Below are 27,266 nucleotides of genomic sequence, written 5' to 3'. Positions count from 1 at the left end.
ACCTCTGTAAGTTCTAGGCCAACCTGATCTACACAGCAAGTTCCGGGCCAGCCAGACCTACATAGCGAAAACTTGTCTAAACAAAATTAATTAATTAAAAAAAATCTTTAACAAGAGATGGGAAATGGCTCAGTAAAGTGCCATACACACATGAGGAACTGTTTGTATCTTCAGTACCCACATAAAAAGCCAAGCACGGTGTTATATGCCTATAATCTTAACACTGGGAAAGCAGAGACAAGCAGAGTGTTAGCCAACCACTCTTGCCTAATCAGTGAACACCAGGTTTAGTGAGAGACCTTGTGTCAAAAAATAAGGTGGAAAATGACACTGGACATCTAGCCTCCACTCATATATACACATGCATACACACACACACACACACACACACACACACTCTTAACAAGATACCAACAAACTGAATCCAGCAGTCTACTAGAAAGATTATACAGCATGGCTAAGTGGGACTTGCCCAAATATTGCAAAAATGGTTCAACAATGAATATCAGTATAATACATAATCTAACATAGTGAAGGAAAAAAAGTTTCTCAAATTGATGCCAAAAAACAAAACAAAGCAAAAATCACTTGACAAAATCCATTCCATAGAATACTTGATAAACTAGCAATACAAAAGGACTTCCTTAGTTTGATAAAGGGCACCAGTAAACCCCATAGCTAGTATCATACTCAGCCGTGGAAGATTGCAAGCTTTTCCCCAGAAAGTCGGGGTAAAGATAAGGATGTCCACTACTTCAGCACTTTATTAGAAATTTTAACCAGCACAATTTTAAACAAGAAAAAGAAAAGGTCGAAATCAGGAACTAGGCATGGTGGTGCATGCCTATAAACACAATACCCAGGATACTTAGCAGGAAGATCATGAGTTTAAGGCCACTCTAGGCAACATAGTGAGTTCTAGGCCACTAGCCTGAGCTACAAGGCATAGGTGTGTGTGTGTGCACACATACATGTACACACACACACAGAGGAACACATGCATGCATATACAAAGTTCAAATCAGAAGGAAGACTATCTCTGGCTCTGTTAATACATAACACTATCTTTAAAAAGAAAAAAAAAAACATTAGTGCTAATAAATAAGTTAAACAAAGCTGTAAGATCTACAGTCTCAACAGTAAGAAAAATAAGCAGTAGGAAATTAAGGAAACAATTTATTTGGCTGAGACTGTATATCAATGGCTAAGTATTGGCCTGTATATGCAACACAGATGGACAGAAAACATAACAAAAAGCTATAATAGCCAAAAACATGGTACTGGCATAAGGACAGCCACAGAGACCAATGAAGCAAAAGTGAACTTGTGCATATGTGATTAGTTGATTCTTGACAAGACTGTCAGGACAAGTCTCTGGAGAAAAAAGTCTCTTAAGAAAGCTGTTGATGCCAGCCATGGTGGCCCACGGCTTCTATCTCAGCACCTGGGAGGCAAAGGCAGGCAGATCTCTGAGTTTACAACTAGTCTAGTCTATAGAGTGAGTTCCAGGACAGCCATGGCTACACAGAGAAACCCTGTCATGAGAGAGAGAGAGAGAGAGAGAGAGAGAGAGAGAGAGAGAGAGAGAGAGAGAGAGAAAGAAATGCTGAATGCTGTTGAAATGAGAAAACATCTACAGATTTTTCAAAAAAGATGTTTAGTTTCCTACTTCCTGACATTTATAAAAATTAACTCAAAATTGATTAAAGAGTAAATATAAGACTAAAAGAACAAAAATCTCTAAAATAAACAAAGGAGTAATTTCTTTACTCCCTTGATCTAGCAATGGTTGTTTTAGATACTGACACCAAAAGACATACCATAAAGAAAAACTAAACTGGATTTCATCAGCTGTAAACTTTTGTGCACTAAAAGTAACTACCACAAAAGAATAAAAAAAACCCCAAAATGTGAGAAAATGTATGTAAATTATACATCTGTGGTAGAATATTGTTTTAAGGTGTATTTCATTTGTTTAACTCTGTGAAGCTGTGTTACTTTACCTTTCTAAAACATCTGATGGTCTAATAAAGAATTGAACAGCCAATAGCAAGGTAGGAGAAAGGATAGGCGGGGCTGGCAGGCAGGGAGAATAAAGAGAAGGAGAAGGGATCAAAGAAGTAGCAGCCAGAGAAGCAGGAGGATTCCAGGGGTCAGTCACCCAGCTACACAGCAAACCACAGAGTAAGAGTAAGATTTACAGAAGTAAGAGAACAGGAAAAACCTAGAGGTAAAATGTAGATGGGATAATTTAAAATTAAGAAAATCTGGCAAGAAACAAGCCAAGCCAAGGCTTGGCATTGATAATTAAGAATAAGCCTCTGTGTGTGATTTATTTGGGATCTAGCTGGCGGGCCCCCCAAAAGAGTCAAAGAGCAAAATCAAACAACAATATATGTTGTGGGAATTCCTTTTGCCAATGGCTTTGTGGGTATAAACTGTTCAGGACAGTTCCAAGATGGCTAGCTGAGATAGTCCACCATCTTACACCTCTAGTATATGCGAAATCCATGAGAGTATGTTTAATGGGTATCAGGGATTTATTAAGCCATGAAATGGATAAATACACTCATGAATATGGGATATGGTAAATCCAGTTGCAGAGTCCTTGGAAAGCTGGGCACCGATCACATGCTGCTTCACACCACCTGACCCCGACTTCACCACCCAAGAGAGCATACCACTTGACTCCCTCAGCTTTTAAGGGGTCACATCCACAAACAGAGAGCCACACCCTAGGGTTTGTACCATCAAAGTCACTGGCAGAATGAATTCCCACAACAAACATATATCTAATAATGCTTTGGTATGCCACATATGTACACTGCTCCTAGAGCTCAGCATGAAAAGACAACTCAAGTCAACAGTGAGCAAAGAGTTGAACAGATACTTCTCCAAAGATACACATAGCCAGAAAGTACATGGAAGGCTCAACAGCATTATCCATTTGGAAATACAAACAAAACCACAATGAGATACTTCACACTCATTAGAATGGTTATAATAATAGTTACATAAGAAAATAACAAGTGACAGGGTATGAGTAAACTGGAACCACTAGAAAGTATAAAATAGTATAATCAGTGAGATTAACAGTTTGGCAGTTCCTCAAGATGATTAATATATATATAACTATATAAGGCATATGCCCAATAGATTAAAAAAAAACAATGTTCATATACTCAAAATAATTGAAAAATCAATGTTCAAACAAAAGCTTGTACACAAATATTTGTATGGGTACCACTGATAAGAATTTCCAAGTGAAAAAATCTAAATGCCTATCAAATGGATACAACTGAATTATTCTCTAATAAGGAATGAAGTAATGATATAATAGATGAATATTAATAAAACTGTGGTTAAGGAACTAAGTCAGTTATAACAGTATATACTATGGTTGCATTGATATTAAATGTCCAGAATTGACAAATCTGTAGTCATAAACTACATGAATGATTGCCTTGGACCAGAGTAACTCATGCACTTAAGAGAATGCCATACATCCAAGATCAATGCACTAACAGATTTAGTATCTAAAGGCAGATTCCTGGTTCATTGAGGTTATTTTCCCTTTGTCCTCACACAGGAGAAGTGTAAGGGCTATTTGGGGCCTATCCTATAAAGCATTAATCCCATTCTCATTCATGAGTCTCTACCCCCATGAGCCCATCACCTCTCAAAGGCCATATCTTCTAAAACCTACACATGGACTAAGCTCCAAATACAAATTGGGAGTGGACACAAACATTGAGACAGCAATAAATTCTTACCAAAGAATGAGAAACTGGCTGGATGGGAGGCAGAGACAGGCAGATCTCTGTGGGTTCAAGGTCAGCCTGGTTTATACAGATTCCACGCCAGCCAGGATTATGCAGTCAAACCCTGTTTTGTGTGTGTGTGTGTGTGTGTGTGTGTGTGTGTGTGTGTGTGTGAGTGAGAGAGAGAGAGAGAGAGAGAGAGAGAGAGAGAGAGAGAGAGAGAAACTGAGGTCCACTTGGTTCTCAGTAGACAGCAATCTAATCACCAGACCTGAAGATTATCAGAATACTTTTCTTCACCAGGATACTTTTCTCCTGACTGGAACAATATGAAACCATTTAAGTTTATAGGTTGATAAGAAACCATACTTATAATTTAGTATGTTACCTCCTCTGGGAGAAGGAGAGTCATGGCCTCCAATAACTACAGAGATGCCAGAATCTTCCAGTTTCCCCTTCCATTTTTCAATGATGATCCTAGACTTGTCCTGTAAATGTGACACTGCAGATCAGGAAACTTCTCTTTAATGTGATTTGTAAAGCATTAAGTCACCCAACAACTGGCCCATAAATACCTTGCTGGCATCATTAAAAACAGAGAGCTCCATGGTGCCTTCAAAGTCTTGCTGTAAAACAGATGCCAAGCACTCATCCAACCACTGTTCAGCATTGTGCACTGGGAGGATAATAGACTAGAATTCAGAAAAATGGGTTAACAAACAGCCATAGGGAACTGCACTCCCTTCAGCACCCATGGATTGTTTACCCCAAAAGACGAGGATCTGGCTTTCAGAAGGCCTAGAACCAGGCCTCATGATAAGGCATGCCCAACAAACTAAAGATACCTATTTCTCCTCTCTAAGCTCCTGACATATATTTGGCCCATAAGACTTAATAGGTGTTAGATTCCCCTCAAGTTCTTGATGATTTTAAAAAGTTATTTCATTTATTCATCTGTTATCATATGTGTACGCATGACATTGGGGAACAAATTCAGGTTGTCAAGCTTGGTGGAAAGTGTCTTTACCCAACGATCTATCTATCCCCATTCCCCTCTATATGCTTCTGAAAGGGGAAAAAAACCTGAAAAATGTCAAAATGTCCCTCCAGCTCAATGATAAATTCATGATTTTAATCACTAGGCAAAAGCATCGTCATTCTGATTAGACATCTTTCCCCTGCTCATGAGAACCAGCCCTGGGCTAGACGGCAAACCCACCCTTAGAAAAACTCCAACAGAGTGACCCCCTTTATATTCCTGAACAGCTAATCAAATAGCCAAGCCGGACCAAGAGGGCATGTAGAGGCCCTTAATCTTTGTTCTATACTTGAATTCAGGCACCAGCACTTTTACTCAGGGAGTCTCATAAAGTCAAAAGTTTCTAAAGTAGTATGAAATAAAAATCACTAAAACTTGATGACCAAAAGAACAATTGTCATAGGAACTGCCTTAATTTTATATAATATAGTAAGCAATAAAGAAAAGCCATAGAAATTAAAAGTCAGTGTCACCCTTGAGTTAATATGCAAAAATAAAAATGGACAAGTTTCTGAGAAGGAAAACCAATAGGTTAGGTAGGTGTGAACATATACATACATGTATACACATGTTGTATAGCTATAAGTAACACAGACAATAGCTACATATTCTCCAAAGACATGGCCTTCATACAATATAGACAATATCTATATAGATAACTATAGATAACATCTACACGTAATATACATTTTTAAATTACTGAATCTGAACATAGTTATAAAAAACTTACAAATGAACAGAAGACAAAATTTACCAAGTTTCTTTATAAATGAAATGCTCTTTGAGGAGCTGGTGTTCCAAAAGTGGCATTTCATCCTGTTTGTGTTTGTTCTGAAAACAAATGCCTAAAGACTTTTTATTTATTATTTGAGCTTCTGGAGATTGAACCCAGGGCCTTACATGTGCATGACAGAGTTATAACTGAGTCCTCTGGACTTACTTTGTAAAAGAAAAGAACATTTTTACTTTTTTCTAGACCTACAATATTTAAAGTGAAGAAGGGTGACTCATTTTTTATCAGTAAGTGTGATGTGGAGGCCAGAGGGTTATTTCAAAGTCATCCTCAGCTACATATGTTGCAGGACAGCCAGAGCTACAGAAGACTTTAATAATAAAAAGAAGGGTTATAATGTGAACTTTTTTTTTTTTACAACGTTAGGCCTTGATTTACCTATTCCTAATTTCAGTAAGATTGGCATGAAAAATACAACCCACTTGACGCTGAGCCTGTGAACCATACCTACAATGTGTCCTGGCTCCTGACATCTAACTCACCAGCTCGGTTATGTGGGATAGGTGTGGCATGCTGGCGAGGCGAGCGGGGCTAAGGGAGTGGGGAAGGGGGCGACAGTGTGCTGGGCAAGTAGGTGTGTAGGTTAGTGTACGGTAGGAGCTTGGGCAGGACCGCCATCTGTACACATGTACAGGAAAGGGTGGGAGCCCTCCAAGGAGAGGTTCCTGAACCCGTGGCAGCGTTCCGGAAAGACCCTAGCGGCTGCAGGCCTAGAAAAGGATAATTACTGGGTCCGGAGGGAGGAAAAATCTACAGAAGGGACGAGGGGGCGGGGCCGTGTCTCACCCATCCATACCTACCACTAAGGCCAGCGGGCTGTGCCCAGTGGCGTCCTTGGGGAGCTGCATGGCATGGCTCCACCACTCCTTCCGCACGAGCGTCCTGCTCAGGCAGCTAAGGTTTGCACAGCAAGCTCCCGGAGGCGGTGCAGAGGCTGGGCCACTTCCGATTGGCATAGTGCCTCGTGGATCGCTAGGAACTAGCCACTTGCGGGTTTCGGGCTGTGCAAGGGCCAGAAAATAGCACGTTCTATTGGTTCAGAGACACGTCAGTCAGGAAGGGAAGGCGGTGGTCCGAGCAGAGTGCAAAGCGAGGCGGCCTGGATTCGTGAGCTCGCTGGAAGGGCTGCCTGCCTCAGCCTGAGTACCTAAGGCGGGTCTTGGGTCCGGAGTTGGCCGCAGTCCACGCTGAGTGTAGGTGGGGCAGGACCGAGCAAAGGGTTGGGGTCCCGGAGTTCGTGAGCGCTCCTGGCTTTCCGCCTTTCTCATAGTACACTCCGGTCTTTGCGGCTTCTAGGCCTGAGAAAGTTGTCTTGCCCCACCTGATGGAAATAATCGCAAACTGAAGTCCACAGTCAAATGAATGTTATAAAAATACGTTAGAAACTTTGTGAGAGGCGCCACCCTGTGCGGGTAGGTGATGGCTTAAAAATGCAAACCCGACCACCCCAGGTTGGGTCTATATAACTTTATAAGGAAAATGGCAGTATGTTTAAAACAAATAGGCGACATTTCATCTGAACTGTGTTTGGTCTGACTGAGCCGGAGAGGAAGAAGGACCGCGCCTGGTGGGAGGCTCGATGGGCTGGGCTGGGCTGGGCTGGGCTGTGTCTGGAGTGAACCAGCAGTATATAGTTTGTATGGACCCAAGCACTCAAGAGTGTGGCCTGCATTCAGAGGCTCGAAGCTCAATCAAAGCCAGATGACTGAGTGTCTATGCTACACAGAAATTCACCGGCCCAAGGTGTCCTGGGGGTTGATAGGGAAGGAAGTGCCAAAAGGTCTCAGGAAATCACCCTGAAAAGGACAGGTGACAATCTCTGGACTGCATGAAAGATAAGTAACACGCTGGCGGGAGGATGGGAACCTAGACAGAGAGGAGGGTCCACAGAGAAAACACTGATTACTTATGTAGATAACCCATGTGCATTTCTTTTCCAAACAGTGCTTTTCTGACTTATGCCTGCAGTTTCTCTGAATGGTCATCCCACAACTAGAAGTGTATTTTAAGATGGCATATTTTGGTCCTCCACACACTCCATTTCTGAGGGGTGACACTGAGGTCACCCACTGGCCTTGGCACCAAACAGCCCTCAAGAGTTTCCACACTTAAAAATAGCAGGAGAAGGGATGGAAGAGATGTCACAGCGGATAGAGACATTTGCTGCCCAGCCTTAAAACCCAGCTTTGAGCCCTGGGACTCACATGGTGTCAAGGAGAGAACCTACCCCTATAAGTTATTTTCTGACCTCCAATTATACAGGTAGTGGCTCACTCACCCACACCCCCAACACACATGCAAAACAACTAAAGAAAATGTATTTAAAAATAACAAATGATCTCAGCAAAGCTTCAGGGGACTGCAGTGCTTTTTGAAAATTTGGTTTCAGATGTATTATTTTATATATTTGAGTGTTATACCTGCATGTATATGTGTCTACCACATGCCTGTCTAGTGTCCATGAAGGTCAGAAGAGGGTGTCAGATCCCCTGAGGCTGGAATCACAGACAGTTGTGAGCCACCAAGTTGGTGCTAGGCATCAAAACCATGTCTCTGCAAGATTAACAAATGCTCTGAATTGCCGAGCCAACTCTCCAGCTAAGGACTGTAATGCTTATGCATTGGAACACTTCCCTGTTTTTCTTTGAAGGAAAGAATCTACAGGGTCCCTGGTAGTTCAGCAAAGGAACCTAGTACCCTTAGCAATCTATCAGCTTGATCTTAGGAAAAGCAGTGGCACCCAACCTCTTTCTACAACCTGTTCTAGGCATCGCCAAACCTTTTCTTGCCGGTATAAACAGTGTGTTCCCATTCTACCATTAAGCTAGAACAGGGCTATGGTAGAACCTCTGCAGGTCACTGTGAGAGCTCCCTAACTTACCCCACATAGAGAAGGTGAGCAGGTGACAAGAACTTCAAGAGCTCTGAAAATTGAGTGTGCTTTGGCTACCACTATGCTACCCCTCTAACCTAGACTAACCCATTCAGATTATTACCCTTAAGTGCTCTAAACTGAGACATATGGGCATGTCTATGAGCACCTCTTTTACATTAAAAAAAATGTTTTCTTTTAAAAACTAAGATCAAATGCAAAATAGCTGTAACTTCTTACACAGCAAAGCATGATGTCACATACAGTATTTTTTACTGAAATTGCATCTTGTCTGGAAAGCCAATGAAAAGTATAAAGCATTAAATGAGATGAGTAGAAATACAACCTTATCTTTAAGTCTGACCAAAGCAATCTGAGAATTTGTTTTCAAAGACCTAATGATCTCTCAGAAATAATGTGTAGGGAGGGAGCTGGAGATAAGAGGTCAAAGATAAGGAGGTACATGTAGTTTCTGCACTTTGTAGCATATGGTGTTTTAAGTAGGCTGGAGCTGCTTCTATCTCAGTGAAGAGGCTCTAGCTGACCCAAGCATGACAAACACGGCTCTGGCAGGCCTTGCCCTTTGACCACTCCCTCTGCCTTGCTAAAAACCATTAGATTCCTGAAGCCTGCCCCAAAATGGAAAAGCTGTAACCTTAACCAGCCCTTGCTAGCCCTACCCAAGTAGAATGTACTAATATGATAGCCACTTGCTTAAGCCAATCATATCTGAAATGACCTGACTGCTCTAGGAACTTCCTTTGGTTGTGCTTAAAAGGAGCCTACAAGTTCTTCTTGGAGGTCAATGCCATTTTGCCTTTGTGAATCTTTCTTGAGATAATAAATAATCTTGCCGATTGCATATGTGGATGGTGGTCTTTTGTGGAACTTTTCCAGGATGCTAATAATTTCTATTCTGGAAAGCAACCCTAATAAAACTAAGTGGTTCACCAATTGGACTTCAGTGGTATCTGTACTTGAGTCTGTCATGGGTTCCCTATTTGGGTGAGTAGACATGTGTGTTCCATCTCCTTAGCAGTGGCAGAAGAACCACAAGCCATGGTTACCTTTCTAGAGCTTTATTGGGAGAGGAGGGGGAGAGAACATGCAGAGGGGGGAAAATATGGAAAGAGAGAGTATGGAAAGAGAGGACACAGAGAAGATACGCCCGCTTTTTAGGCTGGGACGCCATCTCAGGCTGGTGATGTAATTAAGGACATAATCCTTACAACCAGGGCTTTTGTGGAGGCCAGAAGGTGAGGAGTCCAGATGGCGAGGATGAGACCCAAGCTCTAGGAGGGGTCTCATTCACAGAAAAAGGTCACAAAAGCCATGAGGTGCTATGGAATAATCCTTCTGTACACTGTGTATATGTATTACTCTCATTGGTTAATAAGCTGATTGGCCTATAGCAAGGCAGGATGAAGTTAGGTGGGGCAATCAAACAGGATACTGGAATGAAGAGGGGTGGAGTCAAGAGAGATATGAAGGCCAGCTGCCAAGGAAGCAGGATGTATAGAAAATGAGGTAACAAGCCATGAGCCACGTGGCAGAATGTTAATAAGAAGTATGGGTTAATTTAAGTGTAAGAGCTAGCTAGTAACAAGTCTGAGCTATCGGCTGTGCATTTACAATCAATATAAGTCTCTGTTTGGTAATTTGGAAGCAGCTGCTGGGAAGGGAAAACTCTGCCTACAATGAGGGCCTAGAGGAGCTGTGGATTTATGGACAGATCTGAAGGAATGGCAGGAAAAGAGGGCAGGAAGAGGCACAATAGCCTGGTTGAGCCTAAAAATCTTCAGGTGTACAGCTTTAAGGGTTGGGGATAGGGTCAGATGAAGAAGGCCAGCTATAGCCTTAAAGACTGTGGCTGGGGTACTTCTGCCTCCAAGAGTACCAGAGGGGTGCCTGATGCTCAATGGTCACTTCCTAGGACTCAAACACCAACCAGAGGGGAAACTTACTTAATTACCTCTTGTGGATGACATGCAGAGTGATTGGTGAGCCTGACAGTGAGTCTGGGTGGATCAGAGATGAGGGATAGGGTCCCAGTGCAGCTCAGACCCCAAGGGGACCACAGGCACTGGGAGAGCCTGTCTGAATCATGACACCAATGTAAGTGGTACAGCTCTGAGGGGAAAGGTATCCCAGCAGTTGGAAGCCAAGGAATACCACAAAGTCACACAGCACAACAAACCTTACACAATAGATTTATTGTGAAAAACACTGGAGGGTGGCAGCCTCTACCTGGGAGGAAGCAGCAAAAGAACTAAGCAGGGAGGCAGACTTTAAATAGGGTTTCTTGGGGCAGAGCTTCCCAGGTTGGCCTCAGGTCTTTGTGAGATTTTGTGGCCGGACTTGGGCTTTTTACTCTGTATGGCTGCCTGCATCTTGAGAGGCTGGGTTTGACCATTATGGCCAATGTTCTGTGGGTAGAGCCTGGTGGTTGAAGGTCCCCAGGGCCTGGCCATCCTAAGAGGCTTACACAGTGTAACACTAATATTCAATCGCAAGACCAAGGCTGCTGATCAGTTAGATGATTAGCTTGTATGACAGTCTTTAATATCTTCCTCAGATTTCTACAATGATTAGGTTTTGCTGTTATGGCAAGAAAACAAATTATTTTAAGAGGAAGAAAGGAAAGAAGAAGGGGATGAAAAAGGTAAACAGACTATTCCAGATTTGTGGCTGCATTCCTGCTGAGCTACTCCTGGCCTGGTTCCAGATAGGAGCACCTAACTAATCCATCAAAAGATACCTTTTGTTTCTCTTGTTGCCCTATGAATATCTTGTCTGAAAGTTTCCCAAGGATACAAAGGCTTATGCAAAACTTGGTTCAAAAAACCTTATTGGTGAAAATATTAAGGCCACTCCACATAGTTAAAAGGGAGGTTTATTTTGTGGGGTAACTTACAAATGAAGGGATAGGTTGTAGGGTCTGGGAAAGGTATGGCGCAGTCCGGCAGTGTTCTTTGGAGAACTCTGCTCAGTCTACCTCCAGCGTCCAGGGTCCCAGAACCAAGAGAAGCCTCTCCTCTCGATCCTGGGTCTTCAGCGTCCTCCCTCAGCCCTGCCTTGTGGGCGTGACCATTACTGAAGCCTCAATGGGTGTTGGAACTTGCAGGCCAAGACTGGGATGGCTACCCACTACATCTCCCCCTTTTGTCTAAATAAAAAGGTTCTAACCTAATACAAGACTATATACAAAGAAATGGTTATCAAATATTGTCTAGGAGTAATGAGGGATAATGACCTAGATAAGTTGGAATTACAATAAATGCAAACAATATCAAGCAAAAAACACATACTAAAATCCAGGGAAGTCTAGAGCGTGGGTAGGTGGCATGTTACAAAGATCATTCCAAAAGGTGTCCTATCCTAAAGAACCTGAGTCTAATACTTAATATATTCTATCTAAGATATATATATATATATATATATATATATATATATATATATACATACACACACACACACACACACACACACACTAAGTTGTAACTATAACTGCTAGTCTTCAACCTCATCAAAGACCTGAGAAGGAATATAATAATACCTGAGAAACAGGAGAAGGATGCAAGCAACTTTCGGGAGTCTTGCAAGAGTAGATAGAGACAGCTGGCAGCCTGGACAGTCACCTAATGTTCAGCATCATTGGTGCATACAAATTGGCTACAGGCCTAGAGTATCTGACAGACCATTTTCAGAAGCAGGAATTCTGAAAGATCATCTTACCTTGTCTTGGCAAAGTATAGTGGTCGCTTTCCTTGTGTCCCACTTGTCCAGAAAGGACAGCATTCATACTGTCAGCAGTTAAGGCAAGGGCAGTTCTTTGCCCAGTAGGCCATTTTGTGCCAAGAAGACAAACTTCCAAATGGAAACGTCTTAGAAGCTCAGCATTCTCTCGGGATCAAATTGGTGCTGCCAGGAGCAATGGTGTTGTGGGATGTTCTGTATGTCAAATGTGTTGATCTGATTGGTTAAAATAAATAAAGTGCTGATTGGCCAGTAGCCAGGCAGGAAGGATAGGGTAGGCGGGACAAGGAGGAGGAGAATTGTGGGAAGTGGAAGGCTGGGTAGAGAGACACTGCCAGGCACTACCATGACAAGGAAGATATAAGGTAATGGTAAGCCACAAGCCATGTAGCAAAGCATAGATTAATAGAAATGAGTTAATTTAAGATAAAAGAAGTAGATAACAAGAATCCTGCCATGGCCATACAGTTTGTGAGCCACCATGTGGTTGCTGGGAATTGAACTCAGGACCTCTGGAAGATCAGTCAGTATTCTTAACCTCTGAGCCATCTTTCCTGGCCATACAGTTTGTAAACAATATAAGTCTGTGTGTGTTTACTAGGTTGGTTCTGAGCTTCTGTGGGCCTGGCGGTTGAGAGAGATTTGTCTCCAACTACAAAACCTGGAAAACTGTGTTACCTGATGAACTGAGGAATTTGCACTTGGCATTGTATTTTTGGGAGTCCCTTTCTGGTTGTTTTGAGCATTTGGAAATCAACTTGCTAAAGTGTAAATATTAAGAAAAATAAAAATGCCCAGTCCATAGAGGCTGGAGCCCCCTGCAGCTGAGAAAAGCTAAATTAATTCTTAAAGTGCCTCTGAGTCTTCTTTCCATGGATCTACATGAACCCACACACCTGTGCTGCAACATCCTTCTAACTCCTTCTAATTGTCTCATTCTTGGTGTTTTCCTTCTAACTCATTTTAACTCTTATCTTTATTCTTTCCCTTACAGCTTATATACCCCCAGCAAAATCTTTCAGGCAATATAAAAATTACAATGAGATTACATTCTATTTTTCAAGTAAATGATTGCAATGAATACAAGTAAAAAACAGTGTGTTTTCCATATCACTTACATGATTAAACATTTTACTTATTACAGATGAAAAACAAATTATTGCAAGAACCCATGTACATTCATACCCAAGTAACTTGTTATAGATTAACTGTGTGTAAGCAAGCAAGATATTCTTTTACTGGCAGGCTGCATTTTGCGATTACAAAGAAAAGACCAATCACTTTATTGCTTATATTGAAAATTAATCTTATAAGGAATCACAAATCTAAACTTTTATATATGAAAAAGAATCAGTCAGCTCTACTTTAAATCTTCAGGGTGCACACCCACTCATCAATAGTTTCTTATATCAGAAGATTGAGTGCAGAAATGAATATATGGAATTAATTGTCATCTTTCATCATCAACCAATGCTAGCAAGAAAAGTGCATCAGCTTATGATAATTGGGCTTCTTTGTTCTTGTTCCCTGACCTTAAAGAGTTCTGCATTCAACTATGTGTTTTTCTAAAACTTTAGATTGTCTTCTTGGGTTTTTCACCTCTAAGCTATCTGACAAAAACGTCTTAGTCTAACTAAGTGTAGCATGAATCTTAAAGGGTCTTATTAATAAAAACAAACCCAAGCCAGGTATTGGGGTGAATGCTGGAAGATCAGAGAAGCAGAACAAGCCACAGCTTCCTCACCTCGCCAATTCCTCAGGTGATCCTGTTTCCTCAGACTGATACCTCTCAGCTGAACTGTGCTGCTCAAAGCCTAAAAGCTTAACCCGCCAAAAGCTTCTAGTTTCTGGTCCTTACGTCTTATATATCTTCCTGCTTTCTGCCTCACTCCCTGGGATTAAAGGTTCACTTTCTGGAAGTGTGTCACCATGCCTGGCTGTTTCCAATGTGGCCTTGAACTCACAGAGATCCAGAGGGATTTCTGCCTCTGGAATGCTAGGATTAAAGGTGCGAGTGCCACCATTTTCTAGCCTCTGTATCTAGTGGCTGTTCTGTTCTTTGACCCCAGATAAGTTTATTAGGGTGCACAATATTTTGGGGAACATAATACCACCATATTTAAGTTATTTTCAAAGCTTTGTTTCAACTATGATGCACTCTAAAACCTGTGAACACATCTCCCAATATTAAGGTTAGAAGAATTTAAGCTAGCTGGGTTACTGGGACTCAATTGTTTTTAACCCAAGCAGCATTCTATGTGGCTCTTCAATAGAAACTCATGTGTTCTAGCTGAGTAACACTTCTTTGTTTTATTTTTTATCATCAAAACTCTATTTAAACTAATGTTATTATTATCAGTTAGACAGCACATCTTAAGAAGAAATAATCTTCATAATAAGCCACGGGTAAAAAAAGAATGGGATATAAACACACTACCTTACAGGCAGTGTCGATCTCCCCACACCCATTCACACCATGCCAGATACCAGAGAAAGATGGCAGCAGCAAACCTGTGAAGGCACAGTAGAAGCAAAAGACTTTCTAGGGTCTGTGGTCTCAGGGCCTTGTCTATCCAAGATTAACTCATCAGAGATCTGCCTCCTCATTGGCTGCCATCTTGAAATTCAATTGCCACCTGCTGCTCCTATGACACAGCCACTGGCAGTGAAGATACAAAGGATCCCTCCCCATTCACCCTGGAGTGGCCCTGTGTTAGTATATGTTGCCTTGGACTTCTGGATGCTGAGTGTGTATATGTTTAGTGTTCTATATGACTCTTAGTCTATATTAGTCTGTTCACTTCTGGCTTTCAGCAAAAATTGTAGAGTGCTGGTGAGCAGCCTAGCACTGGCTGGCATGTGGGGTAACATCTAGCTTTCAAATTGAGTTTCAAAAAAAAACACACTGCAGGGCTGGGGGCTGGGTGGTACAGTTTCATGTCCATGGTCTGCCAGTTACTCCAGCAGGGTGGGTGGAGCTCAGAGAGACTCTGGCCCCAGAGAAGGGGAAGGAGGATAAGTGTCAACAGGAAGCCCTTTTGTGGGTAGTTTTGAGTGCTGTCTGTCCTCACTTCTTTGAAGTCCGGCAAGGGTAGGCAGAATGGCTGCCATCTCCCTTGGTGACCACCATCCCCAGATCACTTTCCTGGCCATCTTTCAGGCCAACTCACTTTCACCTGTTCCTGACCCTTCCCAGGATTTCATGACCCCTATGAGCCCCACAGTCCCACAATCTCTACTCCATAGTGGAGTTCAGAGTAAGCTGAGAAGTTGAAGACCAAATGCCAACTTTAGGGAAGTGGTTAGGGTGATATTTACCAGCTGGGCTGGGTGGCAGGTATTCCACCCTGACTACCCCACAACTACCTCAGCCCTTTTTCAAAAAAAAAAAAATTTCATGCCTGGCTCTAGATGGCAGCTTCTAAGGCCAAGTGGCAGATCATGTCCTGGTCAATGAGGCCCAGTAAATTCTACACATGGTAGAGGCTCAAGGAGTCCTTTCCAGTGGATGCCACCAGATTGTGACTGGAAAAGCACATCCTCCAAGAGGAGAGTATCCAACACAATGTCCCTTTGGTGCTGAATATCTGAATATCTGGACCTCACTTCTTCCTAGACATTACCTTAAGGATTTAGACACCAGCTGGACTATCCTGGCAAGCTCTGGGCTTAAGGACCAGCTAGGCAGAACTCCAGCCTTAAATGTCCTTCTCTGACTTGGAGGATGGGACAGAAGATACTGGACAAACTAGTATGGCCAGCATGTGTCAGCATGTGCAGGTGTGCAGGTGTGTGCCAGGTGTATGAGATCCAGGAAGAGGGAGGAAGAATGGCCCAGGCCCCAACCCCAGCTTGGGTCAGTCATGCCTGAGGGCTCTGGCACTCGTGTTAGTTTTGTGGGAAGGGAGTTTCCAGTGTTTTCTCAGAATAGGTCTGACCAGAATAGCCTGCCCCCAGAGATCCAGAAAGATCCTATGGCAGTATCTGCAAGGTGAGCGTGGCTGCTGGAGCTCCAGCCATGTATGTAGTATCCTGCCCCCCATTGTGGAATGCTATTCTCATACTATCCATCTGTCTTGGCTTCACTCAGATTTTGTTCCTTAGTTTTTCTCTGCTTGTGCCATGTGATTTCCATAGCTATAAACAGCTTTACTTATTTTCCATCCTAAAATTATAATTTAAATAAGGTTTGAGGATATTTTCCTCTGGAAAAGGTGAACTGGGGAAGATAACCTCCTGTGAGTCCCTAGGAGACTCTACTGGCCTTCTTGCCAGCCTCATACTCTGGTACCATGATATAAAAAGCCTCCCACACACACCCAAGGCTGAGCCTTGGGAAGCACTTTCCCTTAGCTAAACCTCATGTGTTTCCTGTACTTCCAAAGCATCCAGGCAGGAAGTACTAAACCTCAGAAGGCAAAAATAGCTAACTCTTCCCCCAGGGCCATGGCCTCCAGACACAGAGCCACTGTGCCGCCAAGCACTGCAACTCTGAGCCTACTAGATCTTGTCATTTTAGATCTTATCTGATACAGGTCCATTCATTTCCAAAAGGACTAACATTAGGCCTCAGTCTGTGACTGCTTTGCTCTGGTATGATCCTTGGACACAAACAACCTCTGGCAACAAGATACAACTACAGCTAATTGTAGCCAAAATGAGTGAAGAGGGGCCCTGGTTGGGTCCTATAATTCCTCAAGCTCAGGCTCTAGCCCCTAATTACCAGGGAGACCAACAAGGCATGATGTTGTGGCTGTAGGTGTCTACAGCAAGAAAACAGCCCTGGAGAGGAGATAGGTCCCAGGAGATTCCTGCCTGTGGACAACAGTATCAACGTCTTCACCATCTATCATGAGGATTCAGTGCTGAAGGGTTCAGCTCTTAGCACAGAGAAGGATTGTCTGCATCCACATTGAAAACAGAATGGGATAGCATACAAAGCACCAGATCTGCCACAAGCCCAGGGTTTCATCTTCACTATTACCCATACCCCATAGGAGAAGCAGCAGCCTGAGAATTCAGTGCTCCTTGAAGGCACACACTGGTTGTGGGACCAGACCCACTCCAGGGTTTTGATGGGTCTCAAGGTGCAGAGTACTTTGTAGCATGTCTGTCTCCTAACATTGTCCCTGCTGTGGTTGCCCATGTTCTAGATAAGGACACATGTGTTGTTGTGGGGACAGGATCCAGAGAATAAGCCATCTAAAACAGAGGGAAGGGTGGCTAGGGAGCGAGGCCCGAGACTGAAGCACTGCTCCTATTGCAGAAGTAATGCACTTTTACTATACAAAATACAGACAAATCTACAACAAAGAAATACTGATTAACACAGGGGTGGATGTGAGGATGTCCTAAAGTTCCACATATAGGAAGTGGCAGCTGGGTGGTGGGATTTGTAGGGTCCTGGAAACTAAACTTGGTGTTCTTAGAAATGGATGACCCTGGATCATGGACTGCTGAAGTGCAATATAATTCTTGAGGGTGTAGCTAATAAAGTGAGGTATCTACAACTTAGATGTCCTCAGGGAGGAATGGCTCCACAGATGTTTTTGACAAATGGCCTATAGTCCATTCAATCAAAATTGTCCTGAGATGGGATGGATAGGAGAGCCTCCTTGAGTATTCAGTGCTTCTGGACTTCAGTGTGACACAATAAGAAATATGTATTTAGTTTCTGTCCTAGTTCTCAACTCAGCCCTGAATTTGGAATTTCCTGGACAACAAAGCATCTTTTGCTTTAGTGAAAAGACCCTAAACAATGAGGCTGAGTTGGTCAGCATGTGAGGGTACCAGAAGGTTACAATTCCGTGGGGACAGAAGGTCCTGTTCTTAGGATTCTTGGTACTAAAATGTACTTATCATCTGGCTGCTTATCTTTATCTGTGCCCCTAGAATAAACTGGAAATGCGTTCCCTGAGTTATGTGAGCCTGACAGCAGATTATATGGGATGCTAAGTGAGGCAGAAACATGGGGACTGTAAGGGTCGGTATCTGTGAGAGTCCAAATGAGAGTACCACCAAGCTAGGGTGACTGCCAGAAGTTATTTTCTCAGCTGCCCACAACTCCTCATAAAATTTGAAGCCTCTGACCCTCTGTCCCTTGGAGATCTGCACTATTTAGGGGAGTAGACATTAAGGAGAAAGAAAAGGAAGTTAAGTCACCCAAAACTACAGGCTAGTGAGCAGGATATGGGCTTTCTAGTTAGCATTTGCTTAGGGGCCCCTTGCCACAGGCCTCTCTGATGACCTCCAGCAGTCAAGGAGTCCGACCCTTCATAGACCCCCAGGGAAATCAGGGCAGCCCTGGGAAGACAACAGTCTACCTGCAGCAAGCACAGTCCCTCCCGGTTCTAGGGACAACCCAGTCAAGCTGGTGAGAGACGCTGCTGTTGTTCTGTGGCCTTTACCCAGCTCTGCAAAAATCCCACCCAGTCTACCCCAAGGCCCTTTGTAAATGCCCCAGACCCAATACAAAGCCAAAAATCTGTTCTTGAACCAGGAAACCTTGAGTCTTGGGTGCCACCCTAGAATTTATAGCCATGCCTCTGATTTGTTTAATACATCTATGATTTATAGGCCTCTTCACATTTACAAATCTCAGGAAAAAGTGCAAATTTGTTCCTCAAGAAAACTGCTATGTTTAGTACCCCCCAATCCATGTGTTAAAAATTTTATCCCCCAAATCACACATATGTTGATGGTATTTAAAAGTTGGAATGAGGCAGGATAGAAAGAAAGGGAAAACAAAAGGGATATGAGAAGGGAAAGAGTCCCTCACCCTGACCGGGAATCAAGAGACTCTCACAAATATGATTTTTTGTGTGACCAAAATATAAGGATTCCCTTGCCTTTTTTGACCTGTTTCTATTTTATTAGCCTGTATATTTATACACACTCAGAAACCATCTATGATCTCATTTACTAAATAACAGTTCCTTAGAATTTTTGGTATATAATAAGTATACCCAAACATTTTATTTATTTTTTAAACACCTTGAACAATAAAGCTTGAAAGGCCACCAAATATATTTGACTCTTTTAAGATGTTCTCATGGGTTGGAGAGATGGCTCTGTGGTTAAGAGCACTGGCTGCTCTTCCAGAGGTCCTGGGTTCAATTCCCAGCACCCACATGGCAGCTCACAACTACCTGTATCTCCAGTTCCAGGGGATCTGACACCCTCACACAGATATACATGCAGGCAAAACACCAATGCACATAAAATGAAAATAAATAAATAAAGCTAAAAAAATGTTGTCACACATTCTTGGCCACTTACATTCTCCTCTAACATCTTTCTCTCCCTCTTAATGCTGGGTGCTTAAAACTGTATTAAAACCTTTTGTTTATTTTGTTTTTTTGAGACAAGCTCTCCCTATTTATCCCATGTTGGCCTGGAACACACTATGTAACTCAAGTTAGCTTTAAACTTGACAATCCTGCCCAACCTCCCCAGCAATTAACTTTTCCTTAATAAATTTGAGTTTGTTTCATACTGTTTCATTTTGTAATTCTTTTCTGTGGTGTAAGTCAAGAATCCTAGCTTCACTTAAGTACTGGTCTCTGAAAAAAACTCCTCAGGCTGGCAGCATCGAGCCATGTTTCCCATTGCTACTGTTAGGGCCTTTGGGAGGCAATTAGGATTAGATGAGGTCATCAGAGTATGATCAATAGTAGCATTGGTGACTTACATGAAGTAATAGGAGATTAGCTTGATAGCATGTATTTGTAGTCCCAGCTACTTGGCAGACTGAGGTAGAAGGAACATTTGAGCTAGGAGTTCAAGTCTAGCTTGGACAATATAGCAAGGCACTAAATAAAAAGAGGGAGGAGGGAGGGGCTGCTGCCTCCACCCCTAGTAGACAACATTGTCTGTTTCATTGTGTGATATATTCACTAGTCATAAACTGACAACACAAGCCTACATCAGATGCTGATGCCACAGCTTCTAGAACCATGCAACAAATAAACTTCAATTATTTTAAGTCACCCAGGCCATAGTGTTGTAACCACAGAAAATAGACCAAACAGGTGGGCTTTTGACTTGTGGTTTGTTGAATGGCTAGTGGGAAGAAAAGATCTTCAGACCCAGCAGACTGGCAGGACCACAGTGTTTGGGGACAGATAGTCCTTTCTATCCATTGGTAGTGTACAGGGTTGCTGGTCATCACTTTTTATTCTTATGTGCCCTTAATTCACAAAGTACAGCATTAATTCTGTCAGGCAGTATAGCAGTAGTGAGAATACTAGACACTATCTATCCTAACAGAATATTAAAACTTTAAAGTTCACAAAGAAGCAAAGCCAAACTCCCTTGCAGAGCAACAGCTGAGGAGTTTGATTTTGGTGCTTCACACAGAGCAACTAGTCATCTGAAAAGCCAGAAGCACTGTAGCTTCCAAGTCAGTTCACTCATTTAGCCTGGGATAGAGGGCAGCCCATCCAGCTTCCAACACAGGTATCCTCAAGAGGAGATGGTGTGAGTTGAGGGTATAGAATTATCTGACATCTGAAGTGCTCTGTCACCCAACAGAACTGTGTGAAGCTAGGTACCCAGGCCCAGGACATTGGTCTCAGTCACCAGGAACCACAGAACAAAAATATAAATTATGGGAGAGCTCAGAATACCACCTGACCTTACCATGTCAGCTGATAAAAATAACCAGATAAGGGCTGGAGAGATGGCTCAAAGATTAAGAGCACTGACTGTTCTTCCAGAGGTCCTGAGTTCAATTCCCAGCACCTACATGGTGGCTCACAACCATCTGTTATGAGATCTGGCCCCCTCTCCTGTATACATAATAAATAAATAAATCTTAAAAAAATAACCAGATAATATAAACCATTGTACAGGCTTGGGATAGGCAATTTCTATGTTATTGTATGAGATTGACTCAAAAAGCACTTTGAACATTTTGAGTGATTTTGACATTCTCTGTCTCTTAACTGTATGTAGGTACACACAGCCTTGGTTTCTAGATTTGTTGTAGAGAGAAATTTTCCTGGAATTCATTTGTTCATTCCTAGCACCGGCCCAGCACTGAGCAGCTACCATGCCACATGCCAGCAGAACAATTTTGGAGCTCGTGTACAGGGAAGCAGATAAACACTGGCTCTCAGGTTCCACAGTAAAGGAAAAAGTAGGAATCGTGACCTCCCAGCATGAAGTGTTCTGTGCCTCATGTTTGTGGCTTCTGTGGTAACTGGGCCAGAATTGTTTGGGTATGGAACCACCTTCAATCTTGGGCATAAGGAGCATGCTTAGCCCTCTTCTTGAGGAGTTAGTCCCCAAATGTTTCAGGATCTGTTGTGAGGAGCCAGCTCCTTCCCTCCCTGCTGCCTGTGATACTTCCTGGCCCCAGAATTCTGGACCCACATCAGCAACCAGCTCACGTGATTGTTGGCCTCCGCCAGCCAAAGGGGACTTGGCAGTGCACAAAAAAGACCCTGTCCCTGCCCCCACACAGCCAACAGTTTAGAGACGTTGTTGGAAGATCCTTAATAGAAGGACTTCCTGTAGAAGGGAAGAACAAACAGTGGGGTTGGGGAGATAGCAGAGGTGGAATGACCTAAAGCCGCTCTCAAATGGCACCTATCATCTAAGTAGGACTGATTTGATCTTGTCTAGTTAGGGTTTCTATTGCTGTGATAAAACACCATGACCAAAGGCAACTTAGAGAGGAAAGGATTTATTTCAGCTTATAGTTCCACAGTAAAGTCCATCACTGAGAAGTCATGGCAGGAACTCAAACAGGGCAGGTTATTTGATGGCAGGCACTGATGTAAAGGCCTGGCTTGCTCTTTGTGGTTTGCTCAGCCTGCTTTTTTATAGCACCCAGGACCACTTTCCCAGAGGTGGCACCACCCCTAGTGGGCTGGGCCCTCCCATATCAATCACCAGTCAAGAAAATGTACCACAGACTTGCTCACAAGCCAATCTTATGGAGGCATTTTCTCAGTTAAGATTCCCTCTTCCTACATATGTCTTAGCTTGTGTCAAGGTGACATAAAACTAGCCAGAACAGATATGTAGTTTGGAATGGTGTCCCTGGAAAGTGTGGGGTAAGGAGAAACAGGAAAAGCACACAGGCAGCTATGCCCAGTAGCCTGGAATTACCATGGAATGGCTTTTCTTTGGGCCCAGGAGTTTGTGAGTAAGTCTGAGTTCACTACTACAGACCCTATACCTATCTATTTGTGTTGCCCCTTCATGCTTACAGGACTCCCTATGGTACAGCGCCTTCTAATCAGTGTCCTCACTGCAGCCCTATCTTTCCCTCTGTGCTGTGGCAGTGACAATAGGGATAAACTTACTTTATATCAGAGAACAGCCACAGATAGATTTTATTTGCCAGTGGCAGCCTATATAATCAACTCTGTGACCCCAGTATGTTGGAAAGTTCTCTAGGGCAATTTACCCAGCATCCCAGGTACTTGGCTGGACCTTGCTCTGGAGTGGATGTTCAGAAATGTTGGAGGATTCAGGGTGATCCTGGTGACACCTGCTTCCACTTCCATAATGACTTGACTATTGAGGATAACCTGAAATTATGCAATATACCACAGACCATTGGGAAGCAAGGGACTAAAAATGCTCACAGACAAACTGGAGAGGAACAAGGGACAGGGTGGTGGCTACACAGGCTAGCAACCTACAGTTTGCCTCCTGTAAGGTTGTTGCCATGCACTATGGTAACCAGGTATGTCACATGTCTTAGGTGATTTAGCTTTTGTCAATGGGGGCCCCAAATTTTCAATAAGGTGCACAAGTTTATGTGGGCACAATGGCTAGGGTCACTAGGTCAGGACCAGGCATAGCTAAGAAGGAGGTCCTGTGTGGCCCTGAGTCGTTGACTTCACTCTCTATTTCAGGCTCCTGTATAGTGGCAGCCTTTCCTACTAGCTGGTGTAGCTATGGATCAAAGAGGTTTCAACAAAACATGTTTTGGCACTGTCCTGGCTGAAATGGAACTGCAGGTTATTTGGTGCTGAGCTTACTTCTCAGCAAATCCCTTTGTGAAGTCAGGGACTGCTAAGGAAGATCCTGAAGCAGTTTCCCTTGGAAGTCTCATCAGAAGTGGAGGCTGTCAACTTAAGATCACTTTGACAGCTACATTAGTAGCACTTTCCCTTCTGAAGTCTTGGGGAAAAACAAGTTGCTCCCAGAATCTCTGACTTCCCTCTCGTTCTCCATGCTCTCTGTTGTTGATTGATCCCAGCTCTTTCTCTTACATGCAAACTTTTGTGGACATGCCTATTCATATTACTGAGTTCCATAAATTCATCATTGTAGCTCATGTGAGACACCTATCTGCTCACATTTTATAGAATAATGTCTCATTGACTATAGAAGGTTGTTAATCTTAGGCCACTTCTGTACCTCTATCAAACAGACTGCTCAAGTTAGATGGATAATTATCTTGCTATACCCCAATATAACTCTGAAGGGACCTCCCATCTATACTTGAATTGTCCTAGAACTAGAGAGGCATCTGGCTTTTAACATCTCCAAACTATCCTCAAGTGCTATGTGCACAACAGGGTAGTTCCCTTTGCAAGTCAAAATACTTTTATGTTCTTCTTTCCAAACTGGGTCAGGCTGCTTCAGCAAGCTGGGTCTACCCTGTGTCCTTATCCTGATTCTAGAAGTGGTCTTGGTTGGTGTTGCTGGTTGGATCTTGTCAACTTGACACAAATCTAGACATATCCAGGAAGAGGGAATCTTAACTGAGAAAATGCCTCTATAAGACTGGCCTATAGGCAAGTTCGTGGAGCATTTTCTTGCTTAATGATTGATGTGGAAAGGCCCCACCCACTGTGGGCAGTGCCATGGCTGGGTAGGTGGTCCTGGATGGTATAAGAGAGCAGGTTGAGCATGTCAGTAAGTAGCACTTCTCCATGGTTTTTGCTTCAGTTCCTGTCTCCAGGTTCCTTTCTTGAGTTCCTGCCCTGACTTCCTTTAATGATAAACTGTGATGTGGAAATGTAAGTGAAACGAACCCTTTGCCTCCCAAGTTCCTTTTGGGTATGGTGTTTTATCAGAGCAATAGAAAGCCAACTAAGACAGTGAGTGGCTAGATGGGCCCAGGGCTCAGGACATCTGCAAAATCCTACCAATTGTATCACGGAGGCTCAATACCCACCCTCTCCCCAAAGTCTCAGGGGACTTAAGCCTCTTATTTCAGACCTCTTAAGAAAAGGCCTTTTCAGTTGTGAGCCTAGCCTTTAATGGCTGAGGGACATCGAGCTCATGATGAGAGGACGTGCAGAGATGACCGGCCACTCTAGTGGAAGCCCATGAACTGTGGACTGGTGGCTGTGAAGCCCCCATGAGACTGGACTAGGCCCTCTAGATACAGAAGATGATTGTTTGGCTCGAACTATTTTGGGGGGCACCCAGGCAAGGGGATCAGGATCTGACCCTAGTCTATGGGCAGGCTTCTGGAATCCGGTGCCTGCAGTGTGACACTTTGCACAGCCTTGGTGCAGTGGGAAGGAGCTTGGACCTGCCTAGGCTCAATGTGCTGGGCTCTGCTGACTCCCCATGGGAGACCTTGATTTGGGGGATGTGGAGATGCAGGGTGGCTTGGGAAAGAGGGCTGGGGGGGGGGAGGAGGGAGGAAGCGGGTCTATGGATAGCATGTGGAGTGAGTAGAAAATTTCTTAATAAAGAGAAATGAAAAAAATAAAACATTAATGTATTAAAAAAAAGAAAGAAAAGGCCTTTTGCTCTTTTCCCTTCAACACCCACATCCTAGCAGTTAAAAACAAAACAAAACAATAATGCTTGGTTCAGGATCTCAACTTGGCAGTGGTTCCCCTTCACCCCACAGTACCTAATCCCTATACTCTTCTCTCCACCATCCCCTCAGGGACCTCTCATTTTTCTGTCTTTGATCTCAAGGATGTCTTCTTTTCCACATTCCTTGACCCCGAGTAACAAAATATCGTTGTCTTTACTTGGACTGACCCAAACACTCACTTTTCTATCCAACTTACTTGTACTGTCCTACCCCAGGGGTTCCAGGACAGCCCACATCTATTCAGCCAGACTTTGGCCTCTGACTTACTCTCTCTGTCTCTTCCTAAATCCAAGCTTATACAATACATAGATGTTCTTTTCCTCTGTATACCATCTCTACAAATTAGTCAGCCAGACATCTCTACTCTACTAAACTTAGTGTATTGACAGGGATACAGGGTCTCATCTTCTAAGGTCCAGCTGTCCACCCCTCAGGTTACTTATCTGAGGCTAGCTATTACTCCAACTCACAAAGCCACAATCCTAGATAGAAAACATGTGATTCAGTCACATCACTCACAGTTCCCACCACCAAGGACAAAATTCTCTCCTTCCCAAGGATGACTGATTTCCTATGCTCTTGAATCCACTTTCTCCCTTTTTGCTCACTCCCTATATGAGGCAGCCCTTGGCCCCTCACTCAAACCCCTCCTTGCACCCATTACCAAGCCCTTTCATAAGGGCCTTCCTCCAGGCTCCAGTCCTACACTTACACTTAACTCACCCCTTCTCTTTCTATATTACAGAAAGTGAGGGATATGCCCTTAGAGTCCTGGGTCACCAGTTGGGGCCTTCTTTTGCACTTGTTGCATACTTTAAAAAAATGGACCATACTATTCAAGGATGGACACCTTGCCTGTGTGCTCTGGCCTCAGCCAAACTTCTTATATGCAAATCAAAGAAATTAATTTTCAGGTCATCTATTACTGTCTTCTCTCCCCACCATCTGTTCCACCTTCTAACATACAAGGGTCTCTAAACTACCCCCCTTCTAGATTTCTCTTCCTTCAGATAGCATTGGTAGAGGATACCACACTTACCTTTCATCCATGCCCACCTCTAAACATTTCAAATCTCCTTTTCTGATCAATCCCAGTATATTCCCCATCTCACTCATGCATCAAGACCCTTGAAGAAATACTAGGTTGTCCCACACACATACATGAGGGAGCCCTATCCCAGACCAACTACACTTGGTTCACAGATGGCAGCTCCTTCCTACATGAAAGGATGTGAAAGGCAGGATGTTTCAGATACCAAGGTAGTTGAGGTATAGGCTCTTCCAGCTGGAACCACAAACCAACAGGCCAGACTAATGGCTCTTACCCATGCCTTTCAATTAGCAAAGGGACAATCTCTAAACCTTTGTATAGATTCCAAATATGCCTTCTATATTCTCCTGTCACATGCAGCCATCTGGAGGGAGCTTGGAGTACACTGGTCCCACCTCTCTGTCCTCATGGTCATTCCATCTCTTTTTTCAGACCTTAACATCCACATATCAGGTACTATATAACACTCTGGCTACTTTGGAGAATGTTAGTTGTGTGTCTCTCCTGGGTCAAACTCATGACCACCATTTGTGGTCTCGCCCATTGGTTTAAATCCCTCCCTGACTTTTGACTAGCATTCCAGACTTTCTAGGCCCTGAAAATATGTTGCCCCTTATTCTTTACAAAAGGCTGGAATGTCAGGAAACTCCTTGACATAAGGGACAAATGGCTACCTATAGTGCCTAATGGCACACCAGGAAAGGTACCTGTTAGAACCAAATAGACCCAAATCTATCAAAAGGTAGATTCATTAGTTAAAGTAGTTCTACAGTATGATAGGGCACTCTATCTGCTCTAAGCAGAACAAGGAGTTATTATATAGCTTTAAGAAAAAAATATTATTTCTATCCAAACCACTTGGAAACTATTAGAGATAGTATGAGTGTATGTTACCACTGTAACAGTGGGACTAACTTCTACTGTCAGTTTTCCTCTCAGGTCATCCAAGATCTCCAACAGGTGAATTAGATCATCCTTACCCTCCAGGGCCAAATAAACTTGCCGGCCACTGCAATACTACAAAATTGGCAAGGATTAGATCTACTAATAGCAGAGAAGGGTGGCCTTTGCCTCTTCCTCATGGAGGAATCTATGCTTCTATGTCAACCAGTTGGTATAGTAAAAGACAAGATCCAACAACTCCCAACAGATCTCCAAAAAAAAAAAAATGTGAGGAACAGCTTGATGTCTC

The 27,266-nt window shown here is 43.2% G+C and overlaps 1 protein-coding gene across 1 annotated transcript in view; it reads right to left on the bottom strand.

Moving 5' to 3' along the window:
- Nucleotides 1-26,073, bottom strand: part of LOC118588808 — a 43,796-nt gene extending 17,723 nt beyond the window's left edge. Inside the window, exons 1-5 of the mRNA XM_036195344.1 lie at nucleotides 26,063-26,073; nucleotides 6,741-6,914; nucleotides 6,394-6,622; nucleotides 4,337-4,453; nucleotides 4,150-4,249 (exon numbers count right to left, since the gene is read on the bottom strand). Of these exons, the coding sequence (XP_036051237.1) occupies nucleotides 4,150-4,249; nucleotides 4,337-4,453; nucleotides 6,394-6,622; nucleotides 6,741-6,914; nucleotides 26,063-26,073 (631 nt within the window). The remainder of the gene's footprint in view (nucleotides 1-4,149; nucleotides 4,250-4,336; nucleotides 4,454-6,393; nucleotides 6,623-6,740; nucleotides 6,915-26,062) is intronic.
- Nucleotides 26,074-27,266: the final 1,193 nt, after the last annotated feature.

The sequence above is a fragment of the Onychomys torridus genome, chromosome 8 (genome assembly GCF_903995425.1).
Source record: "Onychomys torridus chromosome 8, mOncTor1.1, whole genome shotgun sequence".
NCBI lineage: Eukaryota > Metazoa > Chordata > Mammalia > Rodentia > Cricetidae > Onychomys > Onychomys torridus.
This window is presented reverse-complemented; position numbering and strand designations above follow the sequence as displayed.